At 32.5% G+C, this 18,124-nt stretch overlaps 1 protein-coding gene across 1 annotated transcript in view; it reads right to left on the minus strand.

Moving 5' to 3' along the window:
- LOC140440143 (uncharacterized) overlaps window positions 1–18,124 on the minus strand; it is a 156,116-nt gene that overhangs the window by 100,609 nt on the left and 37,383 nt on the right. The window contains exon 2 of the mRNA XM_072530448.1: window positions 9,118–9,234. Coding sequence (XP_072386549.1) covers window positions 9,118–9,234 — 117 coding nt within the window. The remainder of the gene's footprint in view (window positions 1–9,117; window positions 9,235–18,124) is intronic.

The following is an 18,124-nucleotide window of genomic DNA, read 5'->3' on the forward strand; positions in this document are numbered from 1 at the left end:
GCCAGCGTCGGAAAATTTTCTCCATTACCACTAGAAGGAAAATCTCTCCGGCGCCGTCACGTCCAAATTCAATCTGATTTCGGTAACGTGGAATTTTCATAATTGGACTTTTCCCAGAGGGGTTGCGATTCGTAGGCTAAGGTTTTCTTACCGACTTGCCTCACATATGTATGTACTCTGGAGGCATCAGGAGATGCCTCCAGGCGAATCGGATACCCGCAACAGCCACAAAAATGGTGCAAAACGAAAAATTCTCACAGAACCGTACTGATCAGGTTTAACACCAAAATATAGAGTTTAATGTGGTAAACGTTAGGATGATTAAAGATATGATAAATATTTCTTAGATTTGTTAAGCTTAAGTGATTCTAATATTAATAATATATAGGAAAACACAGAAATTCTATTAAAAGATAATTTAATTTTGGATATGTCATTTTTAGATATTTTTTATTTATTTCTGCGAAAAGTTCAACCTGTGGAAATTATTGAGATGATTGTAAATAAGAGCATTCGTGTAAAAATCACATTATTTGTCGAAGATAAAGACAGATAATTTGGTAATTTTATAATTACATATTTTCGGCTCGATGGCCTGTAAACAAGACTTATTAGCAGCCTTTTTTGATGTCTTTTCCAAATCTTCAACAATGTGAACTTGGTGGAAACATATACTACTTTGTACATAATTTTTTAGATGATAGAATTTTTAAAGTTATTTTAAACCAAAAGCTGTCATCTACTCGTATTCAACATAATGGAGTACCACAAGGTTCTGTTATAAGCACAACTTTATTCAGTTTGGCATTTAATAATGTAGGCAAAAGTATTCATCTCCCTGTTATATACGCATTATATGCTGATGACCTTGTACTATTTTGCAGAGGAAAGAATATCCAAACAACATGTCGACTAATGCAAACAGCCATTGATAATATAGAAAGGTCGTTGAGGCTTTCCTTCTCATCTCAAAAAACTAAAATCATGAAATTTAGCAGAAAAACGACAAAAGATAATCCAACTTTCACATACAACGAAGTACTACAAGATGTTATTGATCATCATAAAGTCTTAGAACTGACCTTCGACTCCAGACTTACTTGGAATACACACATACAGAAAACGAAAGGCAACTGCTTAAAAAATATTAATATCTTAAAAAGTCTAGCACATTTCCAATGAGGAGCTGACGAAGAGGTATTGTTTACAGTTTACAGATCCATTATTCGCTCCAAAATAGACTATGGTAGTCTTGTCTATATGTCTGCTTCCAAGTCACATCTGAATGCTCTTGACTCCGTATACAATACGGGTCTTAGGATCTGCTTAGGTACCTTCAGATCTAGCCCAGCTCAAAGCATGTGCTGTGAAGCTAATGTACCGTCATTCTGGTTAAGAACACATCTTCTTTTGTTATATGCAGCTAGCTTATTAGCCAATCCACAAAATCCAGTCTACCAACCACTTATTTAACCAAATAATCTTATTCATCATTCTCAGACCACTAGAGCTGCCCAACCTCTCTCTTGTATACTGAATTCTCTTTTAGATGGTTTTGATCTTGCTGCAACTTCCTCGTTTCATATCTCTACACATCCTCCGTGGTATAAGCAACTTCCGAATGTCAATACCTCCCTTTGCTCTTTCAATAAACATGATACTCCTAAAGCTTTAATTAAACAATCGTTCCTAGATATACTCAATCGAAATCAGTTTCATAAAGTTCTTTATACAGATGTCCCTAAAAATGATGTAGGGGTAGGCAGTGCTATTGTTTCCTCTTTCAGCACTACAAAACTAATTAGACTTCCTGCCGTTTGTAGTGTATACACTGGAGAACTATATGCACAGACCTTATCATCAATACAAGAAATTAAAAACACGTTCTCAGATCATCCTCTGGTAAATTTAATATTATGGCATATATACCTTACGGACCATGGAGTAATTGTCACTATTTTCTGGGTACCTTCACATGAAAGATTTGTAGGAAATGCAGATGTAGCGGCAAAAAAAGCTTCTGCTTTAGATATACCTATATCAAATATCCAGCTGCATAATGATATTAAAAAAATGTTCAAAAAGCGTATATATGACAAACGGCAAGATAATTGGAACACAACTCCGAGTCACTTACGCGATATACAACCAGTTATACCTTTCTTGGAGCTACCACCTCTGCCCAGAAGACACAACATTATTCTAAGAAGATTAAAAATTGGACACACTCGGCTTACACATGGCTTTCTCATGGCATCTACCAATCCACCTGCATGCGGCCATTGCAGCAGTCTCTTAATCGTCAATCATTCCCTTAAAGAATGCCCACATCTTTCTACTAGAAGAAACCAACACCAGTTGGGAGATAATATAAAAGAAATATTTAATGAAACTGAGAAATATGCAAGTCTGGTTAAATATTTAAGAGACATTCAAGTGCTTTATAAACTCTGAAGTGTAATTATGTAAAACGGTTAAAATTGTAAAATTTTATTGTATTATGTATTGTGTACTGTCAAATGTAAAATTGTATTTGAAATAATCTTATATTCTATTATATTGTCATCATCGTGTGACTGACCTCTTCATCGAGACACGTTAATTAAAATATGAAAACTGCCACTTTTTAAATTTTTAAAAAGCATTAGAAGCTTACGCTTCTTCAATGAGGGGCTGCTCCTTTTTTTGTTGCAGGAGCTTTGGAGGAGGTGAGCAACGTCAGTTTTGAGTGGGTAGTTTTGGTTAACATACTGGTAGTGGGCAGGGCATTAAAAGTGATAGTGTTTGTAAGAAAGCACCATAATAAAGATCAGTTTTTGGGTTTACCAACCAAGCTATGAGAAGAAGGTATCTCTGGTGTCACCGGCCATACAAAGGAACAGGATTTTTGAGGGAGATTGTTTCTAGGAGGAATCTAAATATGGGAAAACATACAGGTTGTCTTATTGAAAGAATTGTATGTATGTTTGCTTTAAAACGTAGTTATTAATCACTTTGTAGAATTCGGTATTTTTCAAGCCTGGAAAATATAATTGCCTGCGTTTTTTCTAAATAACTTTTTTGAATATTTTGTACCATAACAGAATTATCGACCAATATCGCACTAAAAACTCACCCTGTAGATAGCAAAATTTATTCAGGGATTTCCTTTATCATTTTTACGTACTAATATGGGATATTCTATAACTGGTTACATAAACAATCATGAATATTTCAGTAGTATGCAAATTTCCTCGACAATTGACATCAGTGCTAACCATAAAATTGTTAACCGAGGAAATTACGACAATAGGGAAAGTAAATATCTATTTATAAGCACGTAAAATTTTATGAAAAGAAATTTTCCAATTTTCTGACAGAATATTTTTAGTTTTTAGTATGCTATATGTAAACTAAAACGATGTTATTCCAATGAAGTAGAAAGATTTGTAGAGTAGTGTGTTTCATAGAATGTTTATCAATAAATTGTAGTTAGTATTTTTTTAATAAATAAGGTATTAAAATGATTCTTTATTTCTAATATATACAGACAAACACGACCTATTTTAAAGTGGACGAACTATATCTCGACAATTCGTTTGTACAGCCAGCGCCAGCGGATTGGTAGACCATAGACAATAGTATAAAATCGAAAATAGAGTTGAAATTGTAATTCATGCGTAAATTGAATCGGCCGATGGATGAGTAGTAGGTTAAAAGATAAGTTAGAATAAGTAATTAAATATTTTATGTGCACATCGGGCTTGATTATGATAGATTATTATTTTATTATTCAAAACTAATAGTAAAATGCTTTTTTTGTTCCAAAAGTATAACTTGTCAATTGAAGAGTGAAAATTAGAGAGGACCAAAGTGTCAATTATTTCACAATTGAGTTATTGACGTAGAAATGTTCTAAGGTCACCATTTGTCGTCCTAAGAAAGATTCTAAAGGAGTGTCAGGATCTTCTCATAGATGTCAGTGGCTGTATGTACAGCACTATTTTCTTTAAAAAGGTCGTAAGTCCAACGATTCATACATCTAGACATCTGCACGTGTCAGCTGTATGCTATTGACTTCCTAAAGGTAATAGAAAATTTGTCTAGATATGTAAGAAAATCTTTTAAGATACTTTTGCTGTTAAAGATAAAAAATTGCGAGTGATTATTGAGAAGAAAAATTTATGTGAAACGTGGTTAATGGAATCTGCTCGTTTAATGGTAAAAATTAACATTAACATGATCCCAAGGGATGTCGGTCATTATTCACGAGCTAAATCTGCAAATGAGTATATTAGCTCCGATTTTCACATTCACAAATTATTCAAAGCCTTTTTGCAAATGCACCCAGATTCAACAGTCACCTATAAGCATTATAGGTCTGTGTTCATCATGGATTTTCCTAGTCTATCTTTCCACAGACCACGTGTTATTACGTACAGTACTTCATTGTCAAATGTGGATCTAATGGATCTGCTACAACTCAACTAGAGCATTATCACCGTAAGACATGTTTATCCATAGCGATATGTTCTATCTCTCACAGTTATCTTGCTATAACTTAGAAGTTCATGTTGGTGATACGAAAGAGGCCTATATGTATATTTGGCATGAATCGCGGTCTGACTTTTAAGAAGCACTTTAGTAATATGGTGTGATAACTACGGGGTAAAATAAAAATAGGATTTTCCTATTAACATTAATGTTTGTGGTAGCTAACGGCATTTTTCACATTTTTGAGCAAAAGTTTCTTATGAGCGATCACAGCTTTATGCCCTGTGACCGAGACTTTGCATTGATCGAAAAACAAAAGGTGGTAACTAAAGCTTATGTGCCTTTAACCCTAGATGCAGTAGTTAAGTCTGCAAGATCTTCTTTACCTTTTAATATTTTTGAAATGATAAGTTATGGATTTTGGGACCTGAAACGAGCAGCAGATGAGCACATTAACAATACAAATCTAAATATCAGAAAAGCAACATCTATAATAACCGAAGCAGCGAATTCTGCACTTGTTCAGATGAAAACTTCAAATATGTACCAAATAAAGTTTTTGTCAGTAATGTTTTTGGATCTAAATAGTGTTTTTTAGATTATCTCAAATCGTTGTTTTTGGCACTTTGGTCCTTTCTAATTTTCACTCTTTATTGTAATCCTAAAGATTTGGTCAACTCGTAGTGGTTAATCGGTAATCGTACAATCCCAGATATTTTATATAAATTTTTAATTCTAAGCAGCAAATTCGAAAAACTATTACAATAATTCTAAGATGTCACAATTTAACTAGTATAAAATTAACAATTAATAGACCTAATAATAAAGATAATTGACATAAAGTTGATCGTATAAAACGGGCTAAAATCGACTCTGCTTGCCTCTTTAGGTAGATGAGTTCAAAGAAATTGATAAGTATTCTGCAGTTCCCGGCTAACCTGGAAAGAATCCTGGCAAAGTTTCAGGAGTAATTCATTTTCACGGCAATTCAGCATATTATTTATTTTACCGAACTCTCCAGAAACTTCAGCAACTTTAAAAATTTCAATTTATTTCTTAAGTTTTTAAATTTCTAGAGTACTTGGGATGACAATTACGTCTTGGGGAAATTGTTTTCGCATAATTGGGAAAATTTAGTAAAATGAGGTGCGGGAATGTAAAATATTTTCTCCAAAGATATTGTTTGACCTTTAACGGCTTTCTAGGTGGAAACATCAGTTGAATTTCTTAATAAAAATTACATTTTTAATTTAGCAATTTTAAAATTTCGAACGTTTAATTTTCATGAGTCATAAGTTAAACTTTCGTTTCATTTTCATCTGTTTAGAACTGGATATCTTTGTAAAGTAAATCTATTTGTAAGCTATACCTACGTATAGAATTAACCCCTGACATGGGGTTAATTCTTTGTGAAGACCCTAACCTCCCTATGGTGACAATTACATGAAACTGACCTGCACGTCAGACGTCCATTGAGGGTTTCCATATTACGTCATGGATATAGTGGACTCAGATTAAGGTGGGTACAAGAACATGTGCAGTGGGACTTACGAGAATGGAGATATGTGTTATTCACAGACGCTGTTAGGTTTTGTCTCTAACCTGATTGAAAAAGAGTGAGAGTTTAGAAAGTACCTAGTCGACAAGAAAGGCTCAGGCATGTACAGGTTGTTAATCCATATAGTGGTCTACAAGTTATGATGTGGGCTGGAATAATTTTTCATCATCGAACTGTTCCCGTTCTTGTAGAAGTCACTTTGAATCAATCTGATCATATTCATCGTATCTAAGAAACTGTCCTTCCCTCCTTCTATTTGCCACTGCTACAAGTCCTAATTTGCGTTACATGCAGGATAAGGCAAGGCCACATACTGCAGCAACAGTAAGAGATTGGTTTTATAATGAGGATATTACACTTTTACTACGGCCATCAGAATCGCCAGATCTTAATCGCATTGAGCATGTATAAGATATGCTTCAATGACAAATTGCTTCTCTTCTGCACAATATTTATACTAGACAAGAGGTTTAAGATCGTCTTAAACAAGATTGGATCATATTGCCTTCAAACGAAATTGATAATTTAATTTAAAGCATGCCAAAGAGGCGTAAATCTGTAATTAATGCTGGCGAAGAAAACACAAACTATTATACACTCACTTTTTGTTAGATTTTTATGTTTTTTATTGACCTTTTTGTTAAAAATGTTCATTCAATTAGTGCAATTCTTAACTTTTGTTTGATTATTTCATCGTAAAGAGATCATAGTACACTAAAATTAATCTGAATTTATTACTGGCTAATCAGGAATTATAACTGTATATCACTTTCTAAATAACGTTATGTCACAATGTTTATAAATTAGTTAATTATAATCCAGTAAAATAAGGCAAGAAAGGGGGCAAACCTCGGAATGAAAGATAATAAGCTGAAAATTTGCATACGTCTTTATTTTGATGGTATAAAACTTACCTTAAAAGTCTCATATAATCACATGTCCGCGACTTAAGATATTAAAGGTCAAAGGTCACGAAAATGAGTTTTCTGCAAATATCTCGTTTCCCTTACACTTTATGACATTTAAGGTGGTAAGAAAAATTGTAGAATGGAAAATTCTCTTCAATTTTTGTCTCAAGTACTTCTATGTACCTTCAACCCTTCTTAAGATGGAGCGCAAAGAGCGGGGGACTGCTTACCTGTGTATACGGTAACGCGAAATCAGCCAGTAGGATTCAATAAATAATAAGTTATATAGTTAATTATTCACTTAAAATACTATTATTATCATTAAATGTTTATTATTTATAATTTAATAAACTATATTTATAGATATTAATTATAAAATATATATTTTTTATATAATATTTATTTTATTTTTAACAAACATACAATATTAAATAAAATACTTTTCGTCCATATTACTACGAATATTATATCTCGAAATACAAATCTCTTGTACGGCGGTTGCTGTTTCTGCGAAGCTGTAGCAGATGATCCTTTGTTATATATGACCTAACCGGTTTTTTTTAATATGACTTTCTACACACCGTGGCGAATGAGTTTGGGACTTCTATGTATATACGCACAATAGCGGTGGAGGGATATTTCACTTGATGATGGGAATGGTAGGGTAGAGCTATTTCTCTGCGTTAGTATTTCTTTACCGAAAAAAATTTATTTTATCGTTCAGTTGAAATCGACATCTTAGCATCGACAGACGTATAATTTTGAGTGAATATTTTTAATTGCAATGGCTGATTTGTGTTTTATTTGTAACAAGTTAATATCAGAAGGTGTCTCTGTGAGTGTTGTGCGTGGCTTACAAACATTAAAAACTGCAAGTATTGAAAGAAATGACGGTCATATAAATTGTTTAAATACTTTGACTTCTGTATTGGTGCATGTTGTGTGTCGAAAAGTATATATAAGTAAACATTCAATTGCTGCAATACCGCCAGCACCAGAAGAACTGCTGAATACAATATTTTGCAATTGCAAGAAAGGTTGTGGTTCTAATTGCAGATGCAGGAAATCAGGATTGCACTGTACTTTAATTTGTGGGCAGTGTAATGGACAATCATGTCTAAACGCTTCATCAACTTCAGATGATTTTAATGAAGAAAGTGAATATGCACCTGATATTCTTGAATACTTTTATTGTGATACTTTAATAAACGAGAATGATGATGATGAATCCGATATTGAGCAGTCAGAGGAAGAAGAAGAAGAAGAAGAAGAAGAAGACGATGAAGAAGAAAATTAATACAAAAATATTAACCATACATAATAAAAGAATATATATTATATTTGTAACTTTAATAAATCGATTATTGGATTAATAAATAAATGTATAATTTAAAAAAATAATAAATATGATTTTTTTAGTATTTAATTAAATATAAAAATGATTATTGTTGAATTCTGCACTTGATCTTAATTTATCGTATATACAGCTATTAAAAATATCATTAAAGTTCATTTGAAATATTTCATTTAATATTGTTTGTTAAAAATAAAATAAATATTATATAAAAAATATATATTTTATAATTAATATCTATAAATATAGTTTATTAAATAATAAATAATAAAAATTTAATGATAATAATAGTATTTTAAGTGAATAATTAACTATATAACTTATTATTTATTGAATCCTACTGGCTGACTTCGCGTTACCGTATACACAGGTAAGCGGTCCCCCACTCTTTGCGCTCTATCTTAAGAAGGGTTAAAGGTACATAAAAGTACTTGAGACAAAAATTGAAGAGAATTTTCCATTCTACAATTTTTCTTACCACCTTAAATGTCATAAAGTGTAAGGGAAACGAGATATTTGCAGAAAACTCATTTTCGTGACCTTTGACCTTAAATATCTTAAGTCGCGGACACGTGATTATATGAGACTTTTGAGGTAAGTTTAACACCATCAAAATAAAGACGTATGCAAATTTTCAGCTTATTATCTTTCATTCCGAGGTTGCATCCGTATTTTACCGGACTATTATATTGTTTTAAAAAATGCTTCGATCGATTTATTTTAGACACACATGACCACAACTTGAAATCTCAGTAAAACAAAAAATATTATGTGAGACATATTTCCTAATCTCTAATCTCCAATAATAAAGCAAGACGTCTTACCTGATATAGCTTGATAATATGAGGATGATCTAATCTTTTCATTATATCGACTTCGCGATACACTTTCTGCAAGTTGCTCGCATCTAGTTGGCTCTTATCGATGATCTTAATTGCAACCTGAAATGAAAAGGAGAATGGGTTTAAAATATAGTCATTTCATTTACCGTTATACAATAACAAAGTTGCAAATACAGTACGGTCGAGTTAATCCGAACGGAATCGGGGAAACGGGTTGTTCGGCTGATCGCATCGTTCGGATTACCTATGACTTTTTGAGTGGAAGAAGAAAAGCTGCAAAAACACAATGAAAATAACTGAAAATGCTTTATTTATATTAATAAAATATTATATTATACAAATATATATTTTATAAATACATATTATCTATAAAAATTTCAATGGGGAGCAGTAAAACTTCTGTAATTTTTTTCTGGACGCCAGTCTCGACGTGCTGATCAAACACTCTGTCTCTTATACTTTACTAGCTTCAGCAACAGAAGTTTTTGAAGCAGGTGGCTCATCATCGACATCCTCCTCTTCCTTTTATTCATTTTGAATGGTCCTTACAATTTCTTCATACGTGAGCATTTATTAGGTGTCAATTTCTTTGTCACAGCCACCTCTGTGTTGTGACATTTTCCCATGTGATGCCCATTTTCGAACCTCAGATTCAGTAATTATTGTCGAGTTGTCCTGAGCCAGCTGAGCGACAAGAGGACTTAAAATGATGTCTTCATCGTTGGATGAAGAGTCGTCAACAGCCACTAAGTTTGGCTCATTTTTTTCCAAGAATCCAAGAAAGTTGAATTAAACTTGCAAAATGAACGATTATCAATTTGCCATTGAAAACTACGTCCTTGAGATTAACTTTTATTCAACGCTACTACCAGATCCGCTCCACTTTGCTCGTCAGCAAGAATGTTGGAGAAAAAAGCTTATCGATAGTGCAGTTTTGTGTTCTGGATGACATTCTGGTCCATTGGTTGAATCACAGCTCTCGTGGTGGATGGTGAGAATTTTACCATCTTCACTACGAAGTTCACCAGCGAATGGATGACCAGGGCAGTTGTCCAGCAACAACACTGCCTCCTGAGGTAGGTTCACACGTGCGAGATGACGACGAACATCAGGGACGAATTCAGTTTTGAACCAATCCAATAACAAATCTCTTGTCACCCATGCACCTTTTTGACCTCGATACCATACGGGAAGATCAACAAGCAAACGAAGTTTGTGAGTCCCTGAAGCATTTGCACAAGGCATAAAGGTGATTCTTTCTTTCAAAATTTTTTGAACAGGAGCGGTCTTTTCTTTAGATGACATGAATGTGTGATAACAGTTCGGAAGGGTTCGATGTCGTTGGCATTACTCGAAAGTTTCTCATCAGTAATTTTAGAACTCCATGACGTCATTTGAAGTTGTCCAACCAACCTTTACATGCGCTAAAAGCTTGGTAATTTGGTGACATTTTACGATGGAAACGACGGGCTTTTTCACACAACATTTCACCACTCACCGGAACATGCTTTCTCCGCTGTTGTAGGAACCACATGAACAAAGCACTTTCTACCTTCGGATATTCGGGGGGTTTGATGGTTTTCCTCTTCTCTGGACCGCTTTCCGCTTCGCTGACGAACTTTTCGATTTTTTTCTTGTTCTCCTTAATGTCCGTCACGGTAGATTTGCTAATACTAAACTGAACTACCGCGTCGTTCGGATGACCTTGCGTTCGGATTAAGGCTATCGATATAAGGAAACAGTATTTAAATTACATTTTACTGTTAATAGGTTATTGCAGAAAATTATTTTCAAAATCTTTACAATCACAACTACAAACCTTCGCAAAAAAATAATTGTTCTTTTTCTTCTTCCTCTTATACTTGTTGTAGATCAGTTTACGCGATTTCAACTTGAAAAGTGTTACTTTTGTCTTGTTGTCTTATATGAAATGAAAGCATGGACGTTAAAGGCCAGATCTATTAACAAACTTAAAGTTGGTGAAATATCATGCATGCGCCGGATGCGTAGAATATCATTGAAGGACAGAGCCAGAAATGAGAAAGTATTATCACGAAGAGGGGGCCTACAGGATAGGGAACTTTTCATTATGTAAAAAATAAGGAAACTGCATATTTAGAGTACATATTACGAGAAGAATGATATATTTTTCAGCAACTAGTACTAGAAAATGTAAAATCTCACCTGAAAAGACAATGTACGGTGGGCGCCTACGCCGAAATGCACGGCATCTTAAGAACAAGAAGAAACAAGTAACAACTCCATTCCTAGTGTCACTACTGGCCATTAATCTTTAGTGTCTCTATTACTAATACAAGGATTTCTTATGGTTAAAATAAGGAACCAATTAAACCTTCAGCAGCATTGTGGTTTTTTGATTGAGTATAAGATTACGCATGCAGACAGTGCATTGCAGGAACAGAGTATTATCTCATATTGCTCTAAAATTTCATTTTAAAACTAAAATAATGCAATAATAATCCAACCCAATGAAAAGATCTATATTATTCGTCGCATTGTCATATTTTTTTAAAAACCACATCAGACTAATTACTTTATCAGTGGATTTCTTATCGCGGCTTAATAAACGGTATTGATAAGAGTATTATACGTTGTAAAACTAATAAAATATTTATCTTAAATTAACCTCTTTTTGCATTATATTAATGTCACAAAAAATTGACTCCTGTCACTTGTGCTACATTTGCGGTTCAATATCAACTGACGTTTCTTCCTATTTACTAGCATCAAAGAGTTATAATAATACATATATCAGGTATCAAAAGTTGTCCATTTATTATCTGTATTATGGTTTTAAATCTATTTCCTTGTGGCATTTCTGTGTTGTATACTTTATCGATTGGGAATTAATCACAATTTTAATTGAAACCTATGACGTCAAATGATGTTCTCACTATCACAATCCAATGATATAAAAACTAAGGGGCTTATTCTAATGACGTTTCTAATAAAGTATTACATATTACATAAAGAGTTTGCATAAATTAAAAGAAATAGGCTGCATGATAAATTACCTTAAATCTCTGAAACAAAAGCTTAAAAAAAACGTGTATTCAAAACTTAATTCATTTTTTTTTTGCTCATTGTCTTTGGCTTGGAACCTTTAGCTACGTAATTACATAATATAAGTATTAGTATTCATTCATACAGGATTGTATAAGGAGGACACTTTTGACGCTCAGGGATTCATCAGAGCAAGTTTATTTTAACAAACAATACATAAACCACGGTTAGGTAGGTGAGCAACTTATATGGTAAACATACAAAGGAAATGTTCATGCATACGATCAATTTTACAGTCATACCTTTAATTTAATTTTTAAAAGAAATATCATAATGATAAATCAATTCTTTTAGCAGCCACGTGCTTGTATTACGATGTAGTGGGCAGTTGAATTTAAATCAGCTATACTAGTTCCACACTAACATCGGTCTGTTGGGAGAACTCCTATTTTGTGTAGATGTTTCGGAAAACATCCATGATCTACTTTTAATCTTAAGACAGTTGACACTGTGTTTATGCTTAGTCTAACATCTTTGTAAAATTCTTTTACAGCTACTGTTGGTTGTAACTTGTATAAATTAGTGCCTGTGCTTTCACCAAACTGAATCCATCGTCTGTCCCATTTAAATTTAATATGTTGTTTAATATAGGTAAGTAGGTCACATGTGTTGAATTCTTCTATCACCATATGTGGGTGCTGTAATGGATTTTTAACTATAAAATTAGAAATAGTATTGCCAAAAATATCTGAGTGTCCCTTAACCCATACAAATTTAACACCATATGGATCTGATAGTTTTAGTAACTGTTGAAAAAGTTCTAATATGAATATATTGCTATTGATTGTGAATTTAAAGTTTTGTAAGGAGTGTAATACTGACAGTGAATCACTGCATGTGACAATTTTGCTCCACTGGTTTTCACAGCACAATTCAAGGGCTTTGTATATAGCACATGCTTCAGCAGAAAAGAGGCTGGATTGATTATTTGTTGTTATTTGTTTGTGTTTATATGACTGCGGACACTAAATCCATTCGCCAATCTTACAATTTTTACTTATTTTTTCATTAGTCATTGTTTCATATACAATCTTATCCTAAATCTATTACTAAGTAGTATTGATCTCTAATACATAGTCTTTTTTTTGGTAATTTGTTTCTAGTTTTTTTTTCTATTAGGTGCTTTTTAGTTATTTATATATAAAATAGGTGATGAGGTCCTCAGAGTTCCACAACAAACTCTTCTGCAGCTATCTACTTAATTCAATAGCTACTTTACTGTGGACTGTCCAAGTTTTTCTCTAATATTTTTATTTTTTTTTTATTTTTTTTTTAATTATTATTTATTTCTTAAATTTTTTTATTTATTTTTTGATTTTTTTTTGATTATTTAAAATAAATGATTTTTAATGTTCATTTTTGCTACAAAGTAAGCACTGGTTGTACATGTTGGAGATTTTGACCCGTCTGTATAGATCACAATATGGTCTGAATAGCCACTTAACATTTCTTTGTGAGTAGTGTAAACTTAATTAATTTTATTTTATGGGAAAGTAATAGGTAGGTATAGTTTTACATTTACATTTTTAATCATTATCGCTATATGATAATGGTTTGCACCGTTTGCGAAGTGGCTCAAAATCATCTTCATCTTCAGAAGAAACTGCCTCTGCAATGAATACTTACGATAAAAGCAATGGATTTTCACAAACTTCATTCTCGTTCTGTTTAGCGCTTCCTTTTCTGATATTGTAATCAGTAATTTGACTTTGCGATTATGATGCTAGTAATTTTTTATGTAGCTCACGATATCCTCACATGCAGTTCTGCAGCTTACGTTATAATTTAAAGGCTCGTTCAGAATTGGTGTCATTAATAATAAAATAATTTTCTAATTTACTGCAAAGTTGAAGACCTTCTCAAATTAATCTGGTAGTAAGAGGCGTTGAATTTTTTCCTCATCATTATCATCCACAAGCAATTCATCTATATCATCGTGGCTGAAGGTATTAAAACCATCTCCGCCAATTTCATGTGCCAAATTAATTATTTCATCCGAAAGTGTCGATGTTTGAACGGTTGCATTGCTTGTTACACATGCTGGCTAAATCTTTTTCCGACAGGCATTTAAAGTTCTTGGTCTTATTTGAGCGGAAGCAGATGCAACATGAATCAAACAATCAGAAATAAAAAATTGCTTCCACACATCTTTTACTGTTAAGTGCTCATTTTCTTAGTTTACTCACGATGAATTTGTAAGTTACCTTTATGTAATATTTTTTTAAACAATGCAATTATGCCTTGATCTAATGGCTGCATAAGGTTTGTTGTATTGGGCGGAAGAAATACTATTTGTACGTTTGGATGTTCTAAGTGTGGATGACCTGCTGCATTGTCAATAATTAATAAAATTTAAACTAAAACTAAAACTTTAAAATTGAGAGATTGTTCCTTCATATAGGCTTCTACTTCTGGCACGAAGCAATTATTGAACCATTCTGTAAAAAAAGCTGTTGTCACCAGGCTTTCTTGTTAGCCATCCAATGCACTGGTAGTTGTTTTAAATCTTTGCCTTGTAAAGCACGTGGTCTAAGAGATTTATTTATTAAGAGGGTTTTCAATATCCTATCTCTTGATGAATTACTACAAAGTAATAATGTTATTTGACCTTTACTAACTTTATGTCCACTTGTAGTTTTTTATCCTTTACGATGTACGGTTAGGCATTTTTTTAATACAATCCCTTTTCATCAACGTTAAATACTTGATCGGCACAATAGTCCCCATCTTCAATAATTTTCGCCAGCTCCTGTGGAAATATTTTTGCTGCCGCTTTGTAGGATTTCTAAATTCTTTGGTATATATTGAAATCCCCCCGTATGTATTAAAACATCGAAGAATATTTTTAATGTATTTCATTTCCTATCGTACATATTAAAACACCAAAGTATTTTCAATTCCTTTTTGCGTCGCCGAGGTCGATAATAGACAAATTTTAAAAGTTTGTTTATGTTTCACAGATGTGTATTTTCTAGGCATTCTTTTTATCGAAAGCCGCTCGATATCGCTTTTCAAATAAACATCCATTTAGATTGCTAAGAAGGTTTTGCCGGAAAGATAAATGCGACACTCTCGCTGAGGCGTTGTCAAGAGCGCTTGACTTCAGCGTTAGTCTAAATTTTACGACAAATTTGTAATGTTTCTTATTTTTCGTCCCTTTTCATGGAAAATATGTAGTGTATTGTGGCAGTTGATGGTTCAGTTACAGTTTTAAGTGAGGTTTGAAAGATATTCCCTTGTTCCAGTTTCCTGTTTTGTAAGACGCCCAGTTTAAAGTTTGTATCTAGTGGCCCAATTTCAACCTCAAATGTGTATGTCTAGTTGAGAAGTGAAGTCTAGTTTCCACCCCCAAAAAGTAATTTAGTGATATCAAGGTAACTTTTGTGTTTAAATTTTAAAGGAAAAATAAACATTTTTATTAATAATTGCTTTCATCATTTAAAAAGGATAATTTTTTATTTGTAATAATTTATTTCTGCTATAGTAAGCTTTGTAGTATCTCCAACTTTTAAGAGTTTGTAAATGGATAGGACATAGTAAGTTTATCTCTTTGTTATTGTATTTATTTTTTTTGTGACTATTAATATAGTATTTTTGCACCATTTATATTTGTAACTTGGTGAGACAGTAATATATGTTTAATTTTTTTCCAAAAACAATTTGTTTCTCACATATGTTGTTACAATTTGTTTCCTCGAAGAAGCGTCCTTATTTCAAATAGCTAGAGGACCTTCTTGTGTTTTATTTGTCCATTTGTTCCAGGAGATTCATGCTTGTTTCATTTTTTTGTAGATGTTTCATTTTTTTGTAGATGTCCCAATCCAATCCCATTGTTTCATTCACTTATCCACGATTCCAGCTCTCCAAATAAATCCTGAGCACCGTTCGCATAAGTTTCGATTTGTTTTGCTTGCCCTATCTCCATCCAATAATGTCTGTCCCCAATTTTCAACCCCTTCTAGTAATACCCTATGTGGTAGGCAAAATATTTCGTTACAGCTTTAGGTATCTGCAGTAGCACTCTCTGCTGTTATCTTGATATTGTGAAATGCTTTTCTTTTTATAAACCCAGTTAGCCATCCTTTGCTAGCTGTAAATTCTTTACCAGCTTGGGAAGTGAAAGTTGGTGGCTCTGACTGTTTCATTAACTCATAAAAATGAAGAGCTTGTTCCTGGATTAAATAAGCACTTACAGAAATTCTTATTTGAATTAGTTTTTCAATCCAAAATGCGATGGATCTTTTTGTTCTTTCTAATAATAGATCCCTTGAGTAAAATGAAAATTTGGCGCTTAATTTTGTACCAGACATTATACATTTTCTTATAGCAACTTCATTCTTCTTAATTGCACTTAAACAGTTGATTCACCTAAATTAAAATGTTTTCCAACTGCCGTAGATCCTTTTTCTTTTCCTAAGCGATTTAAAATTGCAATTTTCGTTTCCAACGAAATTGATTATCTTTGATGTTTTTTTTCTCTATTGGGCCCAATAAAATCTTAAAAAAAGAAATAAAAAAAATTAGACTTATGATATTGAGATGCTAACCTCTTCTAATGAAAAATAAAACTTGATAAGGCACTCACTTGAAACGTTTCAATCCGAAAATCGTGCTGCTTATTATACTGCTACTTGAAATCAGCAAAATTTTAAACAACTTATTATAAAACGAAGCACCGCTCAGAGAAAAACTATTTTAAAACAATAACAAGTTAAACCTTTCAATGCGAAACTTGCAATGCTGTAATAGGGACATCATGTAACAAGGCAATCCCCGAATTGCAAATGCTTACTTTACTGAAATCTAGATGTGAATAGTTAATATTTAATTTATTATAATAATTAAATTTTTAAAAAAAATTTTGGATGAAATACAAACCACACAACTTTAAAATCGCATAAAAATGATCCGCATAAAAAGAAATCTTACTGTATATTATTGTTTGACTATTATTTAATACTTGTCCCACCATATTAATTATTCCCAATAGTTAATTATATTACAGTAGTATATTAATTATTTAGATTAAATGGACCTTCTTGAATGAACTTGAGAGGAAATCCAGGAATTGTGACCTAACAGACAATTAGTTGGGACAAATTTGAAAGAAGATTGACATTTATATGGCCCAAGATAGAATTTTTAAGTAAAAGTAATTAGAAAGCCGATCTTTAGTGGAGAAAAAGTAAGTCTGCAAATAAAATGAAGATAATTAGACAAATATCTTTAAATTAGTAAACATATAAAATATTTATGTTGCTGCCTTCATTGACAAATTGTTTGTCTTAATTTCACGAAAAAAAAATGGTATAAAGAATCTAAATGCCACTTATAATAAATGTACTAAATGCAGTTGTTGAAAATATAATCGATAAATATTTAAACCAATGTGAGAATGCAATGAATTGACTTATGTATAGAACTATTAAAAACTATTTTTTCCACTTGCCCCGCATCGATCAAAATAGTCTAAAGATGCTAAAAGAATATTGATGAGATTGGTGAATGCACTTGTGTTCTCAATATTTCTATATGATCAGTTTTCTGTCTTTCCTATTACCTTTTCCACGTGTATTTTGTACTTCAGGCCTTCATCTAGATGTATTCCTGGATACCTGGTGTTCTTTACTGGTTTTATTAATACGTTATCAAAGTTTATGAAAGAAAGGGTACGACTAATTTATATACCAAACAGCTTTAAAAAAAGGCGTAATATAAGAAGAAAAAAGTGATTTAAACAACCTGTTGTGAATTATGCATCTGGGAAAGGGGGGACGATACATATACACATTATCAATTATAGAAAAAAAGCAAAAAATGTTATATAATGCACTACGTGGTCAAAGAGTAAAAAGCTGATAAAGGACTAAGTGAAATAGCATAAAATATGCTTTCATTAAGGAAT

Source organism: Diabrotica undecimpunctata, chromosome 4, assembly GCF_040954645.1.
Source record: "Diabrotica undecimpunctata isolate CICGRU chromosome 4, icDiaUnde3, whole genome shotgun sequence".
In the NCBI taxonomy this organism is placed as follows: Eukaryota; Metazoa; Arthropoda; class Insecta; order Coleoptera; family Chrysomelidae; genus Diabrotica; species Diabrotica undecimpunctata.